General features: G+C 42.3%; 1 protein-coding gene across 2 annotated transcripts in view; it reads right to left on the bottom strand.

The window, feature by feature from the left end:
- Window positions 1-24,152, bottom strand: part of LOC140191463 (integrin alpha-8-like) — a 168,530-nt gene that overhangs the window by 30,704 nt on the left and 113,674 nt on the right. For both annotated transcript variants that reach the window (XM_072248899.1, XM_072248900.1), the window contains 5 exons: window positions 23,573-23,720; window positions 13,885-13,977; window positions 12,859-12,935; window positions 9,947-10,027; window positions 3,916-4,021 (listed from right to left, as the gene is read on the bottom strand). In XM_072248899.1, coding sequence (XP_072105000.1) covers window positions 3,916-4,021; window positions 9,947-10,027; window positions 12,859-12,935; window positions 13,885-13,977; window positions 23,573-23,720 — 505 coding nt within the window. The remainder of the gene's footprint in view (window positions 1-3,915; window positions 4,022-9,946; window positions 10,028-12,858; window positions 12,936-13,884; window positions 13,978-23,572; window positions 23,721-24,152) is intronic.

Genomic DNA, 24,152 nt, shown 5'->3' on the forward strand with positions numbered 1-24,152 from the left:
GCATCATCATTTGTGCCTAACTAATCTTATGAAGTTTTTTGAGGAAAGTGAATGCAGACAAAGCAGTGGATGTTGTCTGCATGGACTTTTGCAAGGCCTTTGACAAGGTCCCAAATGGGAGGTTGTCAAGTAGGTTCAGTCGCTCAGCATTCAGGATGAGGTAGTAAATTGCATTAGACGTTGGCTCTGTGGGAGAAGCCCGAGATTGGTCATAGAGGGTTGCCTCCCTGTCTGGAGGCCTGTGACTCATGGTGTGCCGCAGGGATCTGTGCTTTGTTGTTTGTCATCTGTATCATTGATCTGGATGATAAGTGGTTAACTGGATCAACAAATTTGCGGATGACACCAAGATTGAGGGCTTAATGGACAGCGAGGAAGACTATCAATCTTGCAGTGGTGTCTGGATCAACTGGGAAAAGGGTCTGAAATATGGCAGAATGAATTTAATGCAGACAAGTGCAAGGTGTTGTTCTTTGTGAGAACAGCCAGGTTCAGGCATACATGATGAATAGCAGAGCAATGAGCAGTGTGGTAGAAAAAAGGGATCTGGGAACATGGGTCCATAATTCATTGAAAGTGGCTTCACAAGAAGATAGGGTTGTAATGAAAGTCTTTGGCACATTGGCCTTCATACAAAAGTTGAGATGTTATGTTGAAGTTGTATAAAATGTTGGCAAGAACTAATTTGGAGTATTGTGTACAGTTCCAGTCACCTCCCTGAAATTAGAGTTAAAATCTGTCCCGAGCCTTATAGGCTCATCAGGCCGGTGCTTATGTCAGTTTCCGAGATATGAAGCGACTGAGAGTACGAGACTCCCCCCCGCCCCCCCGGATAGGATGTTAGTCTATCGTGAGGTTAACCCCCAGCATTTTGCCGGTACCCATTTTCAGCTGGGTGGACTGGAGCAGTGTGTGGTTAAGTGCCTTGCTCAAAGACACAACACGCTGCCTCGGCTGGGGCTCGAACTCACGAACTTCAGATCGCTAGTCCAATGCACCTCCCTGTAGGAAAGATGTAAATAAGATTGAAAATGTGCACAGAAAATTTACGATTATGTTGTCAGGAGTTAAGGACCTGTAGGGAAAGGTTGAACAGGTTCGGACTTTATTCCCTAGAATGTAGAAGGTTGAAGGAAGATTTGATAGAGGTACACAGAATTATGAGGGGTATAGATACAGTAAATGCAAGCAGGCTTTTTCCACTCAGGTTGGGTGAGACTACAACTAGAAGTCGTAGGTTAAGGGTGAAAGGTGAAAAATTTAAGGGGAACATGAAAGGGAATTTCTTCACAGAGGATCATGAGAGTGTGGAATGAGCTGCCAATGGAAGTGGTGGATGTTGGTTCAATGACAACGTTTAAGAGAAATTTGGATGGGTACATGGGCAGGAGGGGTGTAGAGGGCTTTGTTCCAGGTGCAGGTTGATGGAACTTGTAGATTAATAGTTTGTCACGGACTACATGGGCGGAAAAGCCTGTTTCTGTGTTATAGTGTTCTATCATGTTTTGTAATAGGCCTCGCCCCCTAGAATCGCGACAGGACTCAGTAACTCTACTTGCAGCAAGGTACAAATATACATTTGGATTTGGACACTGAATATTGAGCTAAGAGTGATGCTGGCTCTCCAGTGACATGCTTGATTATGTTTGCATTGAGATTGCACATTATTCCTGTGATCTTATGGTTTTCTCTCAGCTTGTCTACTGTCTTCTCAAATGCCAAAAATATCTGGATTGGGGGTTAATAAACTATGATCTGATGTTAAATGGGTGGTATTGATGGGCATGAGAGAGAGAATAGGTTACAGCTAAATATCAGCGAAGGGTATAAATAGAAATGGTCTAAGAGTTGCTCTAGACTCAATGAGTCTAATGACCTGTACACTATTTTGTTTTGTGCTCATTATTTTTATTGTTATGTTCATTATCACCTCTGGGCAGGTGGGGCTCCTAAGCCGTGGTTGGCAGCCCGTCTAGCAGAAGGGAAACTCTGATCTCAAACCTCCACTGCCTTGAGGCTATACCCACTCATGGGGAAGGGGTTGGGAGTAAACCCCGAGGGGAAAAATCTGGAGCTGGAGTCCCTAAGGCAGTTCTACACTGAGTTCAACACTGACTAGCAACTCCTGCAATGCCACTGGTGTCAAACTTTCAGTCTCTGCCATTTCGTTGGATTTATCAGCTGCGTGGAGAGGGGGAGCCTGCTACACGGGCAACAACTTGCTCTCCATACCGCACTCCCCGGGCTTGCATATCACATAGACAGCTGGGACACAACATCTATGGTCAACCATGACCAACGGAGGGCCTCATTTATTATTGCCATATTTACTATTTACCCTGTGATCTTCATGAGAACATGGAACTTTATTGCACCCTAGTGTAGTGTATATACCAATAAACTGATCAGAATCTGTACTGTAAATCAAACGAGAATTGGAGTACTGGTACTGCACATTTTCAATTTGCAACTAAGGAGGACCCTTATTTCTACAAAACATTATCGATCCATCTTTTCTACAATGATTCAATAAGCCTTAACAGATTACAATGACTTCCTCTGCTGACTCTCTCAAGATAAGAATGAGTCAGCCAGACACCTGTTCTTTGTATCTGGGGTTGATTGCCAGAACCGAACCTTGCCTAAAATTATCATTGACACACATGCTCAGTGCAATCAATCAAACTGATACCTTGGTGAGATTTCCATGTCTAACCTAGGTTAAGGTCCAATATGGCAACCTTATTATTGACACCTGGGCTGGATTCAGCAAGTGAACATAGGCCAGGAATCATACCTGGGGATTTCTGGGTTCTAATGAGTCCAATAGGAAAATAATAGCATACAAGAGAAATTCTACAGATGCTGGAAATTCAAGCAACACACATCAAAGTTGCTGGTGAGCGCAGCAGGCCAGGCAGCATCTCTAGGAACAGGTACAGTCGACATTTCAGGCCGAGTCCTGACGAAGGGTCTCAGCCTGAAACGTCGACTGTACCTCTTCCTAGAGATGTTGCCTGGCCTGCTGCGTTCACCAGCAACTTTGAGGAAAATAATAGGTTACTTTAATCAAATAAATTTATTTTATTTTAGAGATACAGTGTAGGTAGAACAGGCCTTTCTGACCCAATGAGCCACACTGCCCAGCAACCCACCAATTTAACCCTAGCCTAATCACAGGACAATTTCAATGACCAATTAACCTACTAACTGATATATCTTTAGAACATGGGAGGAAACTGGAGCATCTGGAGAAAACCTGGGTGCTCACAGAAAGGATGTACAAACTCCTTACAGAGGACGTCAGAATTGAACTCCGAACTCCAATGCCCCATGTTGTAAGAGCATCGCATTAACTGCTGTGCTACTGTGACACCTGAAATAATCGTTAGAGTGTGGAACCCTGCAATCCATTGAAAGTTGTTGAGGGAAATGGTTTTTTCCCCCTTTAGAATGGAAGTTAGACAATTACACAAGAGAAAAGGAAATAGAAAGACATGCTGGGAATTGAGATAGAATGCCAGCAGGACAAGTAGAGTGAAATAACTGGTTTCCTTTAGGCTTACTATGTCAATGCAATTTAATATTTAAGTACTATTCAAAAAGATGTGCTTATCCATTAAGCTTCACAGTAACAATAGCATCTCAGCTTGCTCTCGGGGTGACATGAAATTATTGGAACATGTGTCTCTTCCCTGACTCAACGAATCAGAATCAGATTTAATATCACCGACATACGTTGTGACATTTGTTGTGGAAAAGTGATAGGGAGATAAGGAGTTATTCCTGTACCCAACACACATATCCAAACTGAGGGCATGACACATGCAGGAGTGACGACACCTGTAGAAACTTGGGTTGCAGCTGGTTGTGAGTAGAAATGGTTACCTCAGCGATGCTTGGTTGTGTACCTACCTCATAAATGTGTGCTATCCCTTGTAGAGTGTTGTTCTTCACCACCGTATCTAAAGGCGATTCCAAATTGGTAAATGGGAGGAATACCTTGTTGGGCTGTGAAACCCTGATGTTAAAAAAACAAAGGTTATTATGCTGTGTAACAAAATACTCTGCTCAGTTCCTGACCTTATAAAAATAATTTCTAAAACATGGAAAGTCTGCAGATGCTGGAAATCCAAAGCAACACACACAAAGTGCTGGGGGAACTCAGCAGGTCAAGTAGCATCTGTGAAAATGAATCAACAGTAAATGTGAACATGCCATCTCCTTCTCTCAGTTCCTCTCAGGATGAGGCTTTTCATTCCAGAACAACTGAATGCCCTTTTTCAAAGAAAGGGGCTTCCCTTCCTCCACCATCAATGCTGTCCTCACTCGCATCTCTTCTATTTTGCACACATCTGCCCTCACCCCATCCTCCCAGGGATAGGGTTTTTCTTGTCCTCACTTACCACTCCACCAGCCTCTGCATCCAGCACATAATTCTATGTGACTTTGCCATCTCCAATGGGATCCCACCACAAGTACACCTTTCCCACCCCTCCCCCAACTTTCTGCTTTCCGCAGGGATCGCTCCCTGCGCGACTCTGAAGTTTAGAAGATTGAGGGGGGATCTTATCGAAAAGTATAAAATCCTAAAGGGATTGGACAGGCTAGATGCAGGAAGATTGTTCCCGATGTTGGGGAAGTCCAGAACGAGGGGTCACAGTTTAAGGATAAAGGGGAAGCCTTTTAGGACCGAGATTAGGAAAAACTTCTTCACACAGAGAGTGGTGAATCTGTGGAATTCTCTGCCACAGGAAACAGTTGAGGCCAGTTCATTGGCTATATTTAAGAGGGAGTTAGATATGGCCCTTGTGGCTAAAAGGATCAGGGGGTATGGAGAGAAAGCAGGTGCGGGGTTCTGAGTTGGATGATCAGCCATGATCATACTGAATGGCGGTGCAGGCTTGAAGGGCCGAATGGCCTACTCCTGAACCTATTTTCTATGTTTCTATGACTCCCATGTCGATTCATCCCTCCCTACTGATCTCCCTCCTGGCACTTATCCTTGCAAGCAGAACAAGTGCTACACCTGCCCCTACACCTCCTCCCTCATTACCATTCAGGGCCCCAAACAGTCCTTCCAGATGAGGCGACACATCACCTGTGAGTCTGTTGGGGTCACATATTGTATCTGACACTCCTGGTGTGGCCTCCTGTATATCGGTGAGATCCAGCATAGATTGGGAAACAGCTTCACTGAGCACCTACACTCTGTCGACCAGAAAAAGTGGGATCTCCCAAAGGCCACCCATTTTAATTCCACTTCCCATTCCGACATGTCAGTCCATGACCTCCTCTACTGCCGCGATGAAGCCACACTCAGGTTGGAAGAGTAACACCTTATATTCTGCCTGGGTAGCCTCCAAACTGATGGCATGAACATTGACTTCTCAGACTTCTGGTAATTACCCACCCCCACCTCACCATTCTCCATTCCCATTTCCCTCTCTTTTCCTATCTCCTAACCAGCCCATCATCCCATCATCTCTGTCTGGTGCTCCTCTCCTTCCCTTTCTTCCACAGCCTCTGTCCTCCCCAGTCAGATTCTCCCTTCTCCAGCCCTTTTATCTCTTTCACCAATCGACTTCCCAGCTCTTTACTTCACCCATCCCCCACTGTCAACTATCACCTACTCCTTATATTTCTTCCTCCCCTCCCCTACCTTCTTATCTGACTTCTAATCTTTTTTCTCCAGTCCTGATGAAGGGTCTTGGCCCAAAACATTGACTGTTTACTCTTTTCCATAGATGTTGCCTGACCTGCTGAGTTCCTTCAGCATTTGATGTGTGTAGCTTGGACTTCCAGCATCTGCAGATTTTCTCGTTTGTGAAACAGTAAATGTTTCAGGCCGAGACCCTTCTTCAGGACTGAGCAGGAGGAAGATGCCAGAATAAAAAGGTGGGGGAAGGGGGAAGATTCATTTCTTGCCTTGTTAGATTTTCCTTTAACAGACAGATCTACCCTGACTCAATTTCATTGACTTGAGACAACAGTTGGTCACGTAACCCTTTCTTCCCTCTCAAACCAGTGTAGGATAAATCTTTTCCTTGGCTGTTGAACATCACAGAACAAATCAATAACAGATGTTGTTTTTAAATAGACAGATAAACAGGTCATGATATTCACCATCTGATTTTTATTTTGGTACTTCCCTAAAACAGTACTCAATGAGTAAGTGGTAAAGATGGGCTTCACTCCTTATTCCACATATCCTGGGCCTAATGTGACCCTGTAGCATTAAGTGATTGAATATGAAACTAATAGTTTTCTCCCCTATCACCTAACTGTGGCAAATCCCAAACTTGCTGCACCAACTGCATCAGCATTCTAAAGTAAACTGCTGAGGGCTGGTGAGAGTATCTTAAAGTCTTCTTCATGTTCTCTTCCAAAGAACATATCCTAACTTGGACATTTATAAAAATTCATTTTTTTAGGCAGGTTAAAACCCTGGAATCAGATTTACTATCACTGACACGTCATCAAATTTGCTTTTGTGCAGTCCATTGCAATACATAAAATATTCTATAAATTATGAAAAGAAATAGATAAGAATCAGATTTATTATCACCGGCATGTGATGTGAAATTTGTTAACTTAGCAGCAGCAGTTCAATGCAATACATAATATAGCAGAGAGAAAAAAAATAAACAAGTCAATTACATATATTGAATAGGTTAAAAAAACATGCAAAAACAGAAATACTGTAGATTTTAAAAAAGCGAAGTAGTGTTCACGGGTTCAATGTTCATTTAGGAATGGGATGGCAGAGGGGATGAAGCTGTTCCTGAATCACTGAGTGTGTGCCTTCAGGCTTCTGTACCTCCTACCTGATGGTAACAGTGAGAAAAGGGCATGTCCTGGGTGCTGGAGGTCCTTAATAATGGACGCTGCCTTTCTGAGACACCGCTCCCTGAAGATGTCCTGGATACTTTGTAGGCTAGTACCCAAGATGGAGCTGGCTAGATTTACAACCTTCTGCAGCTTCTTTCAGTCCTGTGCAGTAGCACCCCCATACCAGACAGTGATGCAGCCAGTCAGAAATCTCTCCACAGTACAACTATAGAAGTTTTTGAGTGTATTTGTTGACATACCAAATCTCATCAAACTCCTAATGAAATATAGTCGCTGTCTTGCCTTCTTTATAACTGCATTGATGTGTTGGGACCAGGTTAGATCCTCAGAGATCTTGACACCCAGGAACTTGAAACTGCTCACTCTCTCCACTTCTGGTCCCTCTATGAGGATTGGTATGTGTTCCTTCGTCTTACCCTTCCTGAAGTCCACAATCAGCTCTTTTGTCTTACTGACATTGAGTGCCAGGTTGTTGCTGCGACTAGTTGGCATATCTCACTCCTGTATGCTCTTTCATCACCATTTGAGATTCTACCAACAATGGTTGTATCATCAGCAAATTTATAGATGATATTTGAGCTATGCCTAGCCACACAGTCATGTGTACATTGAGAGTCGAGCAGTGGGCTAAGCACACACCCGAGGTGTGCCAGTGTTGATCGTCAGCAAGAAGGATATGTTATCACCAATCCGCACAGACTGTGTTCTTCCGGTTAGGAAGTTGAGGATCCAATTGCAGAGGAAGGTACAGAGGCCCAGGTTCTGCAACTTCCCAATCAGGATTGTGGGAATCATGGTATTAAATGCTGAGCTATAGTCGATGAACAACATCCTAACATAGGTGTTTGTGTTGTCCGGGTGGTCTAAAGGCACATGCAGGGCCATTGAGATTGCATCTGCCATTGATCTATTATGGTGATAGGCAAATTGCAATGGGTCCAGGTCCTTGCTGAGGCAGGAGTTCAGTCTAGTCATGACCAACCTCTCAGAGCATTTCATCACTGTCGATGTGAGTGCTACCGGGCGATAGTCATCAAGACAGCCCACATTATTCTTCTTAGGCACTGGTATGATTGTTGCCTTTTTGAAGTGGGAACTTCCGCCCATAGCAGTGAGAGGTTGAAAATGTCCTTGAATACTCCCGCCAGCTGATTGGCACAGGTTTTCAGAGCCTTACCAGGCACTCCATCGGGACCTTCTGCCTTGCGAGAGATCACTCTCTTTAAAGACAGTCTAACATCGGCCTCTGAGACAGAGATCACAGGGTCATCAGGTGCAGCAGGGATCTTCACAGCTGTAGTTGTGTTCTCCCTTTCAAAGCAGGCATAGAAGGCGTTGAGTTCATCTGGTAGTGAGGCATTGCTGCCATTCATGCTGTTGGGTTTCGCTTTGTAGGAAGTAATATCTTGCAGACCCTGCCAGAGTTGTCGTGCATCCGATGTCACCTCCAACCTCATTCAAAATTGTCTCTTTGCCCTTGAAATAGCCCTCCGCAAATCATACCTGGTTTTCTGGTACAGGCCTGGGTTGCCAGACTTGAGTGCCACAGATCTAGTCTTCAGCAGACGACGTACCTCCTGGTTCATCCACAGCTTTTGGTTTGGTAATGTACAGTAAGTCTTTATAGGCACACACTCATCCACACAGGTTTTAATGAAGTCGGTAACAACTGCTGCATACTCATCCAAGTTCGAAAATGAATCCCTGAATACAGTCCACTCCACCGATTCAAAGCAGTCCTGTAGGTGCTGTTGTGCTTCCCTTGTCCCTACCTTCTTGGTCCTCACTACTGGTGCTGCAGTCTTCAGTCTCTGCCTATACTCAGGGAGTAGAAGTACTACCAGGTGATCAGACTTCCCGAAGTGAGGGTGTGGAATAGCACAGTAGGCACTCTTGATGGTGGTGTAACAATGGTCCAGTGTGTTGTTTCCACTGGTATTGCAAGTGATTTATTACTGGTAATTACTTAGTGACTTTTTCAGACTGGCCTGGTTAAAATTTCCCAGAACAATGGTGAAGGTGTTAGGGTGCGCTGTTTCGTGCACTTTACTGCCAGATATTCCAGATCTGGTGAACAGAATTGGGACAGCACTGATATATTTGTGCACCAAGAAGAGTTGATCATGAGGCATACTCCTCCATCTCAGCTTTTGAGAGACTCTATGGATCTATTCTGACGGTGTATAGTATACCCATCAATCTTGATTGCTGCATTTGGTACAGAAGGGGTTAACCATGATTCCATGAAACAAAGGACACACGTGGTCCTAATGTCCCTCTGATTCAGCACCCTAGCTCTGAGATCATCGATTTTATTCCCCAGAGACTGCACCACCAAGATAGTCGGTATAGGGAGCTTAAAACCCCGTTTCCTTAAACGCACTTGTAAGATTAAAGAAATTAAATAAGTAATGCAAAAGAGAGCAAATGTAATAAGGCAGTGTTCATGGGTTCAATGTCCATTCAAAAATCTGATGGCAGAGGGGACGAAGCTGTTCCTGAAACAGTGTGTCTTTCCGCTCTTGTACAGTGCCTCTTCCCTGATTGTAGCAATGAGAAGAGGGCACGTGCTGTCCAATAGTAATGTGGGAGTACCTTCACTGCATGGACAACAACCATTCTGGACTCAAGGCCTTTTAAGGATGGGGTTCACATACTAATGTTGCTAGGAATGTCAATGATAAGTGTCAACAGGAAATAAATTAAAGAAGGGCAATCTGGTTTATGTTTATAGTTGAAGCAGGTTCGTTTTGGGTTGAAGGGTTGTTTGTGAGGAACTGAAGTGAGTATGGGGAAGTGGATAGCTTGAAATCAATATCAGAAAAGAAGAACATTCACAGTTTTGTTGAAAATAATAATGATTTTTTTTCAATCTGTGATAATCCGAAGTTAATCTTGGGGAAAGTCAAAGGTTGGAGATATAAAGGGTGGCTTATGTGCTTTGCAGTAGAACCTACAAGTGTGGCTTACCCAAGTCAGATGTTAGTCTACATTAGAGATAATACATTCTGCCACAAAGAATCCTGGGATAGGCCTGTTATTTCACAAAGATGTACTCCAAGATTGGAAAAATAGTGATTTAAATTAGACTTACCCCCTGAGAACAAGCTGAGCCACAGCTCTCACTTGCAACTTCAACTGGACCACCTCACTCTCAGAGTTTTGAGTGTTTTTACTGAAAAAGTAATTTGATAGAGTTACCAACGGTTAGGAGAACAGCACTGCTGATTACACCTGTCTTGATTCCCTATCAAACCTTTTACTCGTATTCTCCTGAGACTTAGTGAATTAGGATCAACGACTGGTGAAAGCAGATGTGCTGATGACATTACAAGTTGATCGTTGAAGAACGATTGCATAACATGATCCAATGATGGCATGCAGAGAGCTGCTGGTTCGACAGCAGAGATTCCTAACCTTTTTAATGCCATGGACCCCACGTTGGAACTCTTGCTCTCAAGGGTGTCTAATGTTGATGCAGCTGCAACCCTTTTGTAACAGAGATGATTCTGCTCATTTATTCTTTCCTCAGCATACACATAACAGTTTTATTTGGATCCGATTTTTATTTTGTTGGCAGTTGTCAAGGAAAGCATAAAAGGTAACCATGTTCTTTCAGTCAGCTGCGCTCTTACTTCACATGATAATTGTTCCATCTGTATAGTGTACCTGGAAAATCTGTTTCATCCAACCAGTTAATAAAATTATGGGCCATATCACATGACAACCTTACTAATCATTTAATACCTTGGACTACCTCACTTAGTATTCTTCCATGATTAATCAATGATAGATTAATTTTTCCAAATACAATTTGGAAAACAAGAAGTCCTTCTCCATTGGATGTAGAAGGACCAGGAAAAGTTCATGATTATGATTGACAGTTGTTTGGACTTTTAAGGGAATCAAGGAAAATGGAGGGGATGTGAAAATCAGCATGGTCTTACTGAACATTGAAGCTGGCTTGAGGGATCAAATGGCCAATCCTGTTTCTGTTCTTACTGCAATCACCTCTCTGTCCCACTCCCTAACATTACTTACTGAACTTGTCTCTCCTTGGACTGTTGCGGTCAAGGCAAGTAATGTAGTGTTGGGTAGAAAAAAAAGCTGCATTTGCTTGTGCAAAACATGTTAATGAAATTCAAATTTCAATTGTCATCTCAATGTGGCTTCAACCTGCAGAGAATTTCTTTTTCATTACTTACTTAATTATCCTGGAAACAGATGCTTCTTTTTTTCCCCCCTAAGTAGCCTTGGGTACAATTTTGATTTTACCTATTATGACATTTAGACCATTTGTCCTCTCAACAGTCTTAAGCAGAAAACTGCCTCTTGGAGCCACTCAGATCTGAGAGCACTACATGATATTTTTTTGATTTATCTACCAGGTATGGAGGTTCATTTCTCTGTTTCTTTTATAAGGATGGTGTAATGCAGCATGGTGGCATAGCAGCTAGTGTCACACCTTGTGGTGCCAGCGATCGGAAGGTCAGGGTTCTGTCTGTAAGGAGTTTGCACATCCTCCCCATGACTGTGTGGATTTCCTCCGGGCACTCTGGTTTCCTCCCACATTCCAAAGACGTACAGGTTAGGGATAGCAGGTTGTGGGCATGCTATGTTGGCATCAGGAGTACGGTCACACTTGCGGGCTGTCCCCAGCACACCCTCGGACTATACTGGTCACTGGCGCAAACAAGGTGTATGTGTTTCACAGTACATGTGCCAGATAAAGCTCACCTAACCTAAACTACTGCATACCATCATAGACCTCTGACTGTCAGACTCTTCTGCAGGATCACTCTCAATAATTACTTCTTGTCCTTTGGAGTGCAACCAGTCCAACCATTTTCAACCAAAAGAAATGAAAACCAATTGGATTGATGCCTAATTGGGAGCATATTTATTTATTTAGAGATACAGCACAGAATGGGCCCTTTGAGCCACACTGCCCTGCAACCCCAATTTAACCCTAACCTAATCGGGTGAATTTACAATGACCAATTAACCTAGCCAGCACCTGGGCTCCAGTCTGCCTTATGTTCCTGCAACACACTGTGCAGATGTGGAATTCAGAGACAAGCTGACCCATGAAGAGGGCTGATTGTGCTGGTCATTCTTTACAGACCATTGACAAAATATAATTCGGGCCAGTTTCTTTCCCCAATTGCACACCAAAGTAGGAGTGAGCTCTCTTACTTTAAAGAGTACCTAACCGTCCTTATACAGGGAAAAACAAAAAGGACCCTTTGCACTGCTTTGAAGAACATCAGACGACATCCTGTGGGAGGATTGGACAATTGGAACTCAGTCAAGTATTAATAATCAATTATTTGGTATTTAAACATTATGGGAGCTTGCATCAGCCAATATGTGATCTACTTTATCATAGTGACTTCTTTAGGTCCAGTACATGTTCATAAAGGTTTCTTTCTTTTTGCCAGCACACATAATGTGTTGGGCCCTCACGAAGGAAACATTTCACCCTGTTGATCCACCACATATCTAGCTTCAGTGAAAAGTGGGAACAGATAATAGCAACTGAAAACTGCTTCTCCCCCTCCCCCACCACCCCGCTGAGATCTGATGCCAAATGATGCCCTCACCATCACCACATGTTGAGGATGAATCTAGCCAGGTTCATAAACTATGCTGAGGATGACCTCCATTTTGGTGTCTTTTCATAGACAGAGGGTGAATCTATAGGCAACAAGGTTTTTCATCAGCTTTGCACTTTATTTTCTTTGCTGGCTGCCAGAGATCTGTCTTGTTTCTTTGGCAGTCTCCCAGGATTAAAGACTTACTTCCATATTGGTTTAGTGCATTCTGGGATGGCTGGCAGTGCCAACTTGGGGACAACAGACTCTTCCACAGACGGGGCAGACGGTGGTTGACAGGGTGGGCAGGTGTGTAATTGGTCATGTGGTGCCCTCTTTCTCCTGTTTACACAGGGCTTGGGTGTGTTCTGGTTGTGTGGATTCGAGGATGACAATGGAAATGTCTTTTTACCTTTTTATCTGCATGCTGATTGTGACGGTTTCCACCTGCTCCAAGCTGTGCACCGTGAAATGGAGTCCTGCAGATATCTAAAGAGCAACAGAATAAATTGGCCACTTTTATTGTCATCGCAGCTGTTTCAGTAAAGGAGCCAGCTGTTTAGCATGTAAATAAAGTCATGCAGCAATTAATAATCAATATGCACTGTTGCAAATAATGCAGGGCCAGATTAAGACAAAAAAAACTCAGACTTGTTACTTTCTGTCTGCCTTTCGGGGTTAGAACATGCATAATTAATATATAATACAAAAAAATCTTTGCTGAGCAGAGGTAGACACTGATGCATCTTCATCTGTGAAACTGTTACACACTGGAATAAATCTCCAGTCCTCAGAGCTTTTACTGAAAAGCTCATTTCCATAGTGCTTTTCATTGGATTTAGTGCTGCTGTCCTTGTGTTATAACTAATCACTATCCAAGTTGCCACTGATCTTCCCCAAGACAATAGGTCACTGCCCTGTAAAGAGTGCAGTTTGCTGTGTAAAGAATTCAGTAGATAAACATGCTGTGTTTACAGTTCAGGAAGTACCTTGCTGAGAGAAGAATTTGAAACTGCCCTTACATTAATCAAGAAAGTCTAGGCACAATGTCCATTATGATTTTTGTTTTAATTTATTCCTGAGTTTCTTAGGAAAGTCAGCTGCTGTTGCCCATCACTAACTGGTCTTGTGAAGGTGGTGGTGAGCTAGCTTTTTGATTTAGTTTAGTCTGATTGATATCTGATCTGCCTTGGAAACCAAGTCACAATGATACTTCCCCTAAACCACTGTCGTGCTGTCTTCCCATGAAAAGGCACCCAGCAATGGGGGATTAGTGGGAAATACATAGGTGCAAAGCCTAGTGACAGAAAGGAAAAAAATATAGGGTGCAGATACATCAGTTGCAATTTGAGGCATTCGAAGGGTTAGTTATTTACCGTCAGCTTCACCTTTAGCTCAACGACAAATCAAGATCTTTGATAGGAGTCACAGGTCTCACCTTTGTGTTATTTTCCATTGGATTCCCAAGGTCACAGCTCACTGCTTGACTGCCATTGCTCATCACTGGGTTACAACTCAATTTGGTAGGGGTCTTGAAAGGAATTCAAAAAAGGCATGTTAAAATAGCACTATAGAAAAGTAACTAAAAGGCAATAACATAAGTTGAAGTGTTTCAAAATAAACCATCAGTGACTCAAGGAGAAACAAACCATTGTCTGTTCTGCTTCGGAGTTGTGTAAACTCACCCTCATTAGTCCCCTGGTCATCCAGGATTCTGGAGGCCTCATTAAAACTTGGTAAACTACCAGAATCCTTTTATAGAGCATCGATCTCTTTAATATTAAAGAAGGATAAAGACCCCGCTCAATGCGCATCTTATAGACCAATATCCTTGTTAAATGTTGACTCCAAGATTTTTTCTAAATTATTAGCAAATAGACTAGGAAAAGCACTTCCTTTTATTATTTCGGAAGACCAAACGTGTTTTATTAAGAATTGCTACTCTTTTTATAATATTCGTACACTTTTAAATATTGTCTATACCCCATCACAAAACGATCCTAAATGCGTCATTTCCCTAGACGCTGAAAAAGCCTTTGACAGGGTCGAATGACCCTACTTATTTAAGGTGCTTGAAATGTTTAACTTCAGCCGGAAATTTATATCCTGGATCAAATTGTTATACCATTCTCCTATGGCCTCAGTTTGTACTAACACTCTAAACACACCTTTTTTCCCTCTTTTTCAAGGTACCAGACAAAATTGTCCTCTTAGCCCTTTATTATTTGATATAGCATTAGAACCACTTGCAATCGCTATTCGAGAATCTCCAAATATTATTGATATAACCTGTAGGTTAAAGTCTCATAAAGTATCACTTTATGCTGATGACTTACTTTTATATATTTCCAATCCTCAAAATCTATTCCAGCAGCTTTAGATTTATTAGCACAATTTAGTCTTTTATCAGGATACAAATTAAATCTTAATAAGAGTGAACTTTTCCCTATTAATAAGCAAGTTCCCTTATATCAGAACCTGCCGTTTAGATTGGTTAATAATCAGTTTTCATATCTTGGGATTAAAATTACCTGTAAACATAAGGATTTATTTAAGACCAATTACTTACCCTTAATTGACCATATTACACAACTTTCCTTTAAATGGTCTCTATTTAACTTTGACTGGTCGTATTAATGCTGTTAAGATGTTTATTCTGCCAAAATTTTTATATATATTTCAGGCATTACCGATTTTTGTTCCAAAAATCCTTTTTCGATAAAGTAGACTCTAAAATCTCTTCATTTATTTGGCAAAATAAAAACCCAAGATTGGGTAGAATACATCTACAGAAAGCTAAGAGAGATGGAGGCTTGGCATTACCTAACTTTAGATTTTATTATTGGGCAATTGATATTCGACACATGAAATTTTGGTTACTTGACCAAGATACACTATCCATTCCTAAGTGGGTAGTTTTGGAATTACATTCTGTTCAAGGCTATGTACTTGGCTCTATATTAGGATCTTCTCTTCCTTCCGATTTGAAACGCTATAAACAGGTTTGCAACCCGATAGTTCAACACACCTTACGTATCTGGTTTTAATTCCGAAATTTTTTGATCTTAATCAATTTGCGCTAGCGATTCCTATTATTGGCAATATATTTTTTCTCCCTTCCTCTACGGACCGTGCCCTTCAAATTTGGAAGACTAATGGTATATCACGGTACTTATTTTCAGATGGCTTCCTTATGTCTTTTGAACAATTATCTAACAAATACAATTTACCAAGAACACATTTTTTTTTCAAAGATATTTGCAAGTTAGAAATTTCCTAAATACCATACATTCTTCCTTTACGGCGTTACCCCCTACAAATATTTTAGACGCTATCATTAGCCTTAACCAGTGTCAGAAAGGTGTAACGGCTACTATTTATAATACTATCATGAAACTTAGGAAAGCTCCATTTGATAAGATTAGGACTGACTGAGAAAAGGAATTGGGCCTTACTATCCCGGCGGATAGTAAGGCCCAATTTCTTTTCCCAGTCATCATGAAGACCCTGGAGAGACTTGCTCTGGAGCTGCTCCGGCCTATGGTCAGGCCACACTTAGATCCCCTCCAGTTCGCCTACCAGCCCCGACTAGGAGTTGAGGATGCCATCGTCTACCTGCTGAACCGTGTCTATGCCCACTTGGACAAGCCAGCAAGCGCTGTGAGGGTCATGTTTTTTGACTTCTCCAGTGCGTTCAACACCATCCGCCCTGCTCTGCTGCGGGAGAAGCTGACAGCGATGCAGGTGGATGCTTCCCTGGTGTCATGGATTCTTGATTACCTGACTGGCAGACCACAGTACATGTGCTTGCAACACTGTGTGTCCGACAAAGTGATCAGCAGCACTGGGGCTCCACAGGGGACTGTCTTGTCTCCCTTTCTCTTCGTCATTTACACCTCAGACTTCAACTACTGCACAGAGTCTTGTCATCTTCAGAAGTTTTCGGATGATTCTGCCATAGTTGGATGCATCAGCAAGGGAAATGAGGCTGAGTACAGGGCTACAGTAGGAAACTTTGTCACATGGTCTGAGCAGAATTATCTGCAGCTTAATGTGAACAAGACTAAGGAGCTGGTGGTAGACCTGAGGAGAGCTAAGGTACAGGTGACCCCTGTTTCCATCCAGGGGGTCAGTGTGGACATGGTGGAGGATTACAAATACCCGGGGATACGAATTGACAATAAACTGGACTGGTCAGAGAACACTCAGGCTGTCTACAAGAAGGGTCAGAACCGTCTCTATTTCCTAAGGAGACTGAGGTCCTTTAACATCTGCCGGACAATGCTGAGGATGTTCTACGAGTCTGTGGTGGCCAGTGCTATCATGTTTGCTGTTGTGTGCTGGAGCAGCAGGCTGAGGGTAGCAGACACCAACAGAATCAACAAACTCATTCGTAAGGCCAGTGATGTTGTGGGGATGGAACTGGACTCTCTGACGGTGGTGTCTGAAAAGAGGATGCTGTCTAAGTTGCATGCCATCTTGGTCAATGTCTCCCATCCACTACATAATGTACTGGGTGGGCACAGGAGTACATTCAGCCAGAGACTCATTCCACTGAGATGCAGCACAGAGCGTCATAGGAAGTCATTCCTGCCTGTGGCCATCAAACTTTACAACTCCTCCCTTGGAGGGTCAGACACCCTGAGCCAATAGGCTGGTCCTGGACTTATTTCATAATTTACTGGCAGAATTTACATATTACTATTTAACTATTTATGGTTCTATTACTGTTTTATTATTTATGGTGCAATTGTAACGAAAACCAATTTCCCCCGGGATCAATAAAGTATGACTATGACTATGAATGACTGGGCTCATATTTTACAACTAGTTAATACTTCCTCTATCTGCTCCAAACACTCCTTAGTTCAAATTAAAGTTGTCCATAGAGCACATGTCTAAAGATAAATTAGCTCGTTTTTACTCTCATATTAACCCTCTTTGTGTTAGATGTCATAGGGAGATAGCTTCCTTGACCCACATGTTTTGGTCTTGTCCTACTCTGGAAACTTTTTGGAAAGACATTTTTAATATTATCTCAAAGGTTTTGAATAGTGATATTTCTCCCCATCCTATTACTGCTATCTTTGGATTACCTAAAACTTCTAGTAATTTATCCCCCTCAGCGCATAGAATGATTGCATTTCTTACTTTAATGGTGAAAAGATGCATTCTACAACATTGGAAGGAGATTAATGCCCCAACTACGTTTCTTTGGTTCTCTCAAACGATACTGTGTCTAAATTTGGAAAAAATCAGAAGTAATCTTTATGATACTTCAGTTAAATTTGAACAGACCTGGAGATCTTTTATTCAATATTTTCATTTAATGTAACTATTTTTTTTCTCCCTGACCATACATACACTCCTTTCGTAGATTCTATCTGCTATTAGTGGAGGTCCAGTTTGAGGACGTGATTGTTTAACTTGTTCAAGTCTACCATTTACCTAGTTAGCCCATTGCTTTGCTTTGTAGGTTAGTTGCACGGTGGGTTTTTTTCTTGAGTTTTTTTCTCGTTTATCGATATATATGGAAAATTAGTACACAATTATATTACCTTGTTATTTTATAACTTACGTTGTTTGCATTGTTCTTTTTTGTATTAATATTGTGTGTATATTTATATCTTAACAATGTATTGGTTGCTATGTTTTACCTTTTGTGTATTAATTCAATAAAAAAATTTAAAAAGAAAAAAAAAAGTTGTGCAAACTTACATTCAAAATATCTGAGTCTTCTTGCAGACATTAAAGAGGCACTACATCACCACTACCCACTGTTGAATGCAAGATCATTACTAAACTTTCTTTAACTGATGGTAAAGAGGTTCTTCCCACCCTATAATTTCAACTGCACTTGCTATTCAGATTGCAGTGATTACAAATTGCACTGAAACACAGTGCAAGTTCATAATTAGTTCATAGAGTTACTCATGAAAACGCGCTTGTCTGCCCCTCAACTCTATCTGAGCACCAGGAGCCCATTCACACTAATTCCAGTTATGCTTTAATTTTTCCTCATATTCCCATAAACTCTGCACAGATTCTACCACTGAACTACACGAGCGGCAAGTTACAGTGGCCAAATAACTTACTGACCCCACATCACTGGAAGCACCCAAGAGAAATCCATGCAGTCATATAGAAAAGATGTAAACACCACAGACAGCACTGGAGGCAAGGATCACACTGGAAGGATAGAATATGGATGGGACCCCAGCTACCCAGGCTGACATCCGCAATGCCATCAGTAAAATGTGGGACCATGCTGGTCGATATGGTTCAGTCTCACACTGTGGGCTTCCCGGATGTATGGGATTAATTTCCAACAGTTACCAGCTACAATGAGACAATGATGAGTGAAATCATTGAAACTGCACCAGATACGCTTTTGCCTTAATCTCTGCATGAGAGCCATTTTTGAAATGGATGCAAATTATCCCAACAGTAACTTAAAAGGCCTTTCATTTTGGGCATATGTAGAGTCATCTGCTGTGTAGAGGTGATGTGGTAAAGATGCACAGCAATGTCAATGCTCCCTGCGTTTTGGGATGGAACACTACTGTTTAGATTGATGCTGTAATGGAGTGGTATAAGTTTAATGTTAAGTTACTGCTTCCAAGTCACAGTGTTGGCATTAGCTTTCAGTATGAGTGTTCCAATTAACAGCTCTGTTGGTCTAACATTTATCGTTTTTCCTTTAATTCTGCATAGTTCTCATTAAAATTCAGTGCCTCTCCTTTAGCACTTGGCCCATAACCACACACTTGCGTCAGCTTGTCTATGCACAATATCCACAACTTTCTACAGATGTGCAGAGGAGGGCATCGTTGGAAACTGCACTGCAACCGATAGGATTCTACAAGAGGTAGTTAAAATTGCCCAACACATCACTGACACCAAGATGGTGCCGTAAAAACACCAGTAATATCGTGAAGGACCCCACCCACCCTGCTTGTGGACTGTTTGTCCCACTCCCATCAGGGAGGAGGCTACGTACATCCACGTCAGGACCACCAGACTCAAAAAACAGTTACTTCTCCCAAGATGTCAGGCTGATTAACTCCTCCACATATTAACTCACCCCACCAGACCCACCAGCATTACATACACATCCCCTGCATCACTTTATGTATAGGCAATCAGTTTATGTATATAACAGTTACCTATACATTATGGATTATAGGATTGCTTTTATATTTATATTTATTGTATTTTGTTTTTGTTTATTATAGTGTTCATTATGATTATTGTGTTTTTTAAGCTGCTTTGGATCCAGGATAACAATCATTTCCTTCCCCTCTACACTTGTGTACTGAATAATGTGGGTGGAGATATGTCTCTACCATAGATGTAAGGCACTCCTTCCCTCCTCTAGCCTGCAGGTCACCCTTGGGCAAGATGTAGCACCTAGATCCCCACACTCCCTGATCAGGGTCATGTGAAGCCAGGGGAGCAGGTGGTGGATGGTCGTACGAGCAGCTGGTGCAGATGACAAGTCCTGGTTATGCAACCACTGACGCCAGACAGACAGTCTCTGAAGAGTATTGATAATGGCTGGGGTCACCTGTCTTGTAAAGACACTGCCCAGAAGAAGGCAATGGCAAACCACTTCAGTGGAAAAATATGCCAAGGACAATCATGGTCAAGTAAAGACTGTGATCGGCCACATTATATGACACAGCACATAACGAATGAATAAACTGAAGAAAATCCACACAATCTTGAATGTTGGGAATGCAGGGATACAGAAGACAACATTGTCCAAGACCAACAAATGGTCACCCAAACTGCTGCTTAACATGATTAACTCAGCTTACACATCTGTTCAGTGTGCACTGCAAGCAGACATTTCTAAAATAGAAATTCCTCAAATTTTCTGAAGCTTAGTTACTTGAAACTTCAGGGGGTTTCACATTATCAGCAGAGCTTGCTACCGGCTTCAAATGCCCTGTCTGTTTCTGAAACTATTGGCAGCAAGGCCATTAGAAACCAGAGAGGGACTGGTTGTGGTGTTTTCTCAGCTTTAGTTTGAAAGAAAAAAAGATTGGGGAGCTTGATTAGTTCTCTTCCTAAAATAATGGTAGATATATCCCAAAGAAAGTTAACCTTCTGATGTCCTTTCCTTTTAGTAGGTTCATCTACCTGTCTGTTTGAAGGTAATTAGCTTGTTCATTAGGTGTACCAGACTTGCAAGTGGTAGGATCAAATGTAATTTTCATAAAACTGCCAAAGCTGCTTGTATAAGCCTTCTACTACTTACTGTAGAAACATAGAAAACCTACAACACAATACAGGCCCTTCAGCCCACAATGCTGTGCCGAACATGTCCTTACTTTAGAAATTACCTAGGGTTACCCATAGCCCTCTACTTTTCTGAGCTCCATGTACCTATTCAGAAGTCTCTTAAAAGACCCTATTGTATCCACCTCCACCACCGTCATCGGCAGCCCATTCCACACACTCACCACTCTCTGTGTTTATATAAAAACTTACCCCTGACATCTCCTCTGTACCTACTTCCAAGCACCTTAAAAGTCTGCCCTCTCATGCTAGCCATTTCAGCCCTGGGAAAAAGCCTCTGACTATCCACACAATCAATACCTCTCATCATCTTATACACCTCTATTAGGTCACCTCTCATCCTCCGTCGCTCCAAGGAGAAAAGGCCAAGTTCACTCAACCTATTCTCATAAGACATGCTCCCCAATCCAGGCAACATCCTTGTAAATCTCCTCTGCACCCTTTCTATGGTTTCTACGTCCTTCCTGTAGTGAAGTGACCAGAATTGAGCACAGTACTCCAAGTGGGGTCTGACCAGAGTCCTATATAGCTGCAACATTACCTCTCAGTTCTTAAACTCAGTTCCACGATTGATGAAGGCCAATGCACTCTATGCCTTCTCAACCACAGAGTCAACCTGCATAGCAGCTTTGAGTGTCCTATGGACTTGGACCCCAAGATCCCTCTGATCCTCCACACTGCCAAGAGTCTTACCATTAATACTATATTCTGCCATCATATTTGACCTACCAAAATGAACCACCTCACACTTATCTGGGTTGAACTCCATCTGCCACTTCTCAGTACAGTTTTGCATCCTATCAAGGTCCTGCTGTAACCTCTGACAGCCCTCCACACTATCCACAACACCCCCAACCTTTGTGTCATCAGCAAATTTACTAACCCATCCCTCTACTTCCTCATCCAGGTCATTTATAAAAATCACAAAGAGTAGGGGTCCCAGAACAGAGCCCTGAGGTACATCACTCATCACCAGTTACTTTTTCCTATAACTGACCCTACTACATTCCATTAACTGCCTCCAAACTCTACCATTTACCTACACACTAGGGGAAATTTACAGTGGCCAGCACATCTTTGGTCTGGATAACAACTAGAGCATCAGGTTGAAACATAAATGGTCCCTGGGAGAACAGGCAAACTGCACAGAGAACTCATATAGATGTTGTACTGATAGATCAGAACATAAACTGAGAGATAACTTTACAAACACTGGTTAGGTCACACATGGAGTATTGGTCACCACACGACAGCAATGATGTGATTGTACAGGAGACATTGCAATGGAGATTCACCAGGACATTGCATGAATTGGAGGTTGTTAGTTTTAAGGAGGGATTGAATAGGCTGGACTTATTTTCCTTGAAATGTAGGAGGCTGAAGGGTGACCAAGTTGGAGACACATAAAATTACAAGATGCATCCTTTTCCGATGGTAAGTGTATCATAAACAAGAAGGTATGGGGATAGTTCTAAAGTGGACCTGGGGGATTTTTTTAAAAACATAAGCAGAGACTAGTTGATACCTGGTATGTGCTTTCAGAGGAGGTGGTGGAATCAGGTACGATCACTCTGTTTAAGAATAATTTAGACACTTGAATAGACAAGGAACTGTATGAGGAACGTCTGGCAGCTCTTGGGCTGTATTCCCTGAAGTTCAGGAGAATGAGGGGGGAATCTCATAGAAACATTCTGAATGTTAAAAGGCCTGAAGAGATTAGATATGGCAAAGTTATTTCCCATGGTAGGGGAGTCCAGGACAAGAGGGCACGACTTCAGGTCCATTTAGAACATGATGCGAAGAAATTACTTTAGTCAGAGGGTGGTAAATCTGTGGAGCCATGAGCAGCTGTGGAGGCCAAGTCATTGGGTTCATTCAAGGCAGAGAAAGGTAGGTTCTTGATGAGCCAGGGCATCAAAGGGTACGGGGAGAAAGCAGGGGAGTGGGGATGACTGGAAGAATTGGATCAGCCCATGATTGAATGGTGGCGCAGACTCAATGGGCCGAATGGCCTACTTCTGTACCTATATGTTATGGTCTTATGGACAAGTCATAGAAGTATATGGACAAAATGCAGGCAAATGGGATTAGAGTAGATGGACAAAACATTCACCCTAAATGTGGCAAGTGAAGGTTCTGTTTGTATCCTGTATAATTCAATGACAAGTGAACGATATGAAATTGACTCATTAGGAAGAAATACAATCTTTAAATTACTTCTGTTTGTTTTAAGTGGTAAATATTTAACTTCCAATTCTTTTCAAGGTGTGTTTTTGGACAACCAATGGAATCTGTAATCTAAATAGACCTGCCCAAGGATTTTAAATTGACAGGATGACATGTTTTGTGGGATAAAACAGTGCTGGAACACAATGGAATCACTAATACACAGGGAGTAAATCCTCGGAAATATGTCAATGACAATCATCCCACAAGGACAATCCTATTTGTTTATGATTAAATGACAATTTTCACAGTCAGTTTACTGGACTCTGCATCATGGTGATACACCTAGTGCTGCTTCAGAGACATGGATGCGAACCTGACCGTGGCTGCTGTCTGTGTCAGGTAACTGTGTGGAATTCCTGAGAATGCTCTGATTCACTCTCACATCCCAAACAGGTACAGATTAGTCAGTTCATTGTCAGTCCTGAATTCCCAATCACAGGGGAGGGTGGTAGGAGACTAGGTGTGGAGGTTGATGGAAATGTGAGAGAAACAGGTCGAGAATAGAGTAGCTCTGAGAGCTGGCACTGTTTCAGTAGGGTGAATGGCCATTGTCAGAAATATGATTGAATATGGAACAATAGCAGCAACCATACCTCATAATCTCGCACAACACTTATGAAGTCAACTTGAGGAGGGAGGGGGATATGCAGTTCAGTTTCATATGCTCCTTCTCCAAGATTGATAGCATTGAAAGAGACCGTCAGAAAATTGGATTCCCCAGCAATCAAATGGTCTTTATCTCTGTGGAAACAGTGATAAAAGAAACAGTCACTGGCAGAATTTGGATCCTTTCATTGATGAGAAACATTGAGATCTTGTGTGTGCTGAGAATTTTTTGCCCATCTTTATTTCCATCTCTCAACCCCTTCCTGCATTTACTCGTGTACCAGTCATTCAAGTAGCCACTTGTCTGTGAGAATCAACATGGAAGCTCAGTCATATCTACTCAAAACTACTTTCCAGGAATCAATGAACCCAGCCGTTTCTAACGGCACACACGATGGGTGTAAACAATCAGTGTTAGACATAGAACATAGAATAGTACAGCACAGTACAGGCCCTTCGGCCCACAATGTTGTGCCGACCCTCAAACCCTGCCTCCCATATAAGCCCCCACCTTAGATTCCTCCATATACCTGTCTAGTAGTCTCTTAAACTTCACTAGTGTATCTG

This window comes from Mobula birostris, chromosome X (genome assembly GCF_030028105.1).
Source record: "Mobula birostris isolate sMobBir1 chromosome X, sMobBir1.hap1, whole genome shotgun sequence".
NCBI classification, from domain to species: Eukaryota; Metazoa; Chordata; class Chondrichthyes; order Myliobatiformes; family Myliobatidae; genus Mobula; species Mobula birostris.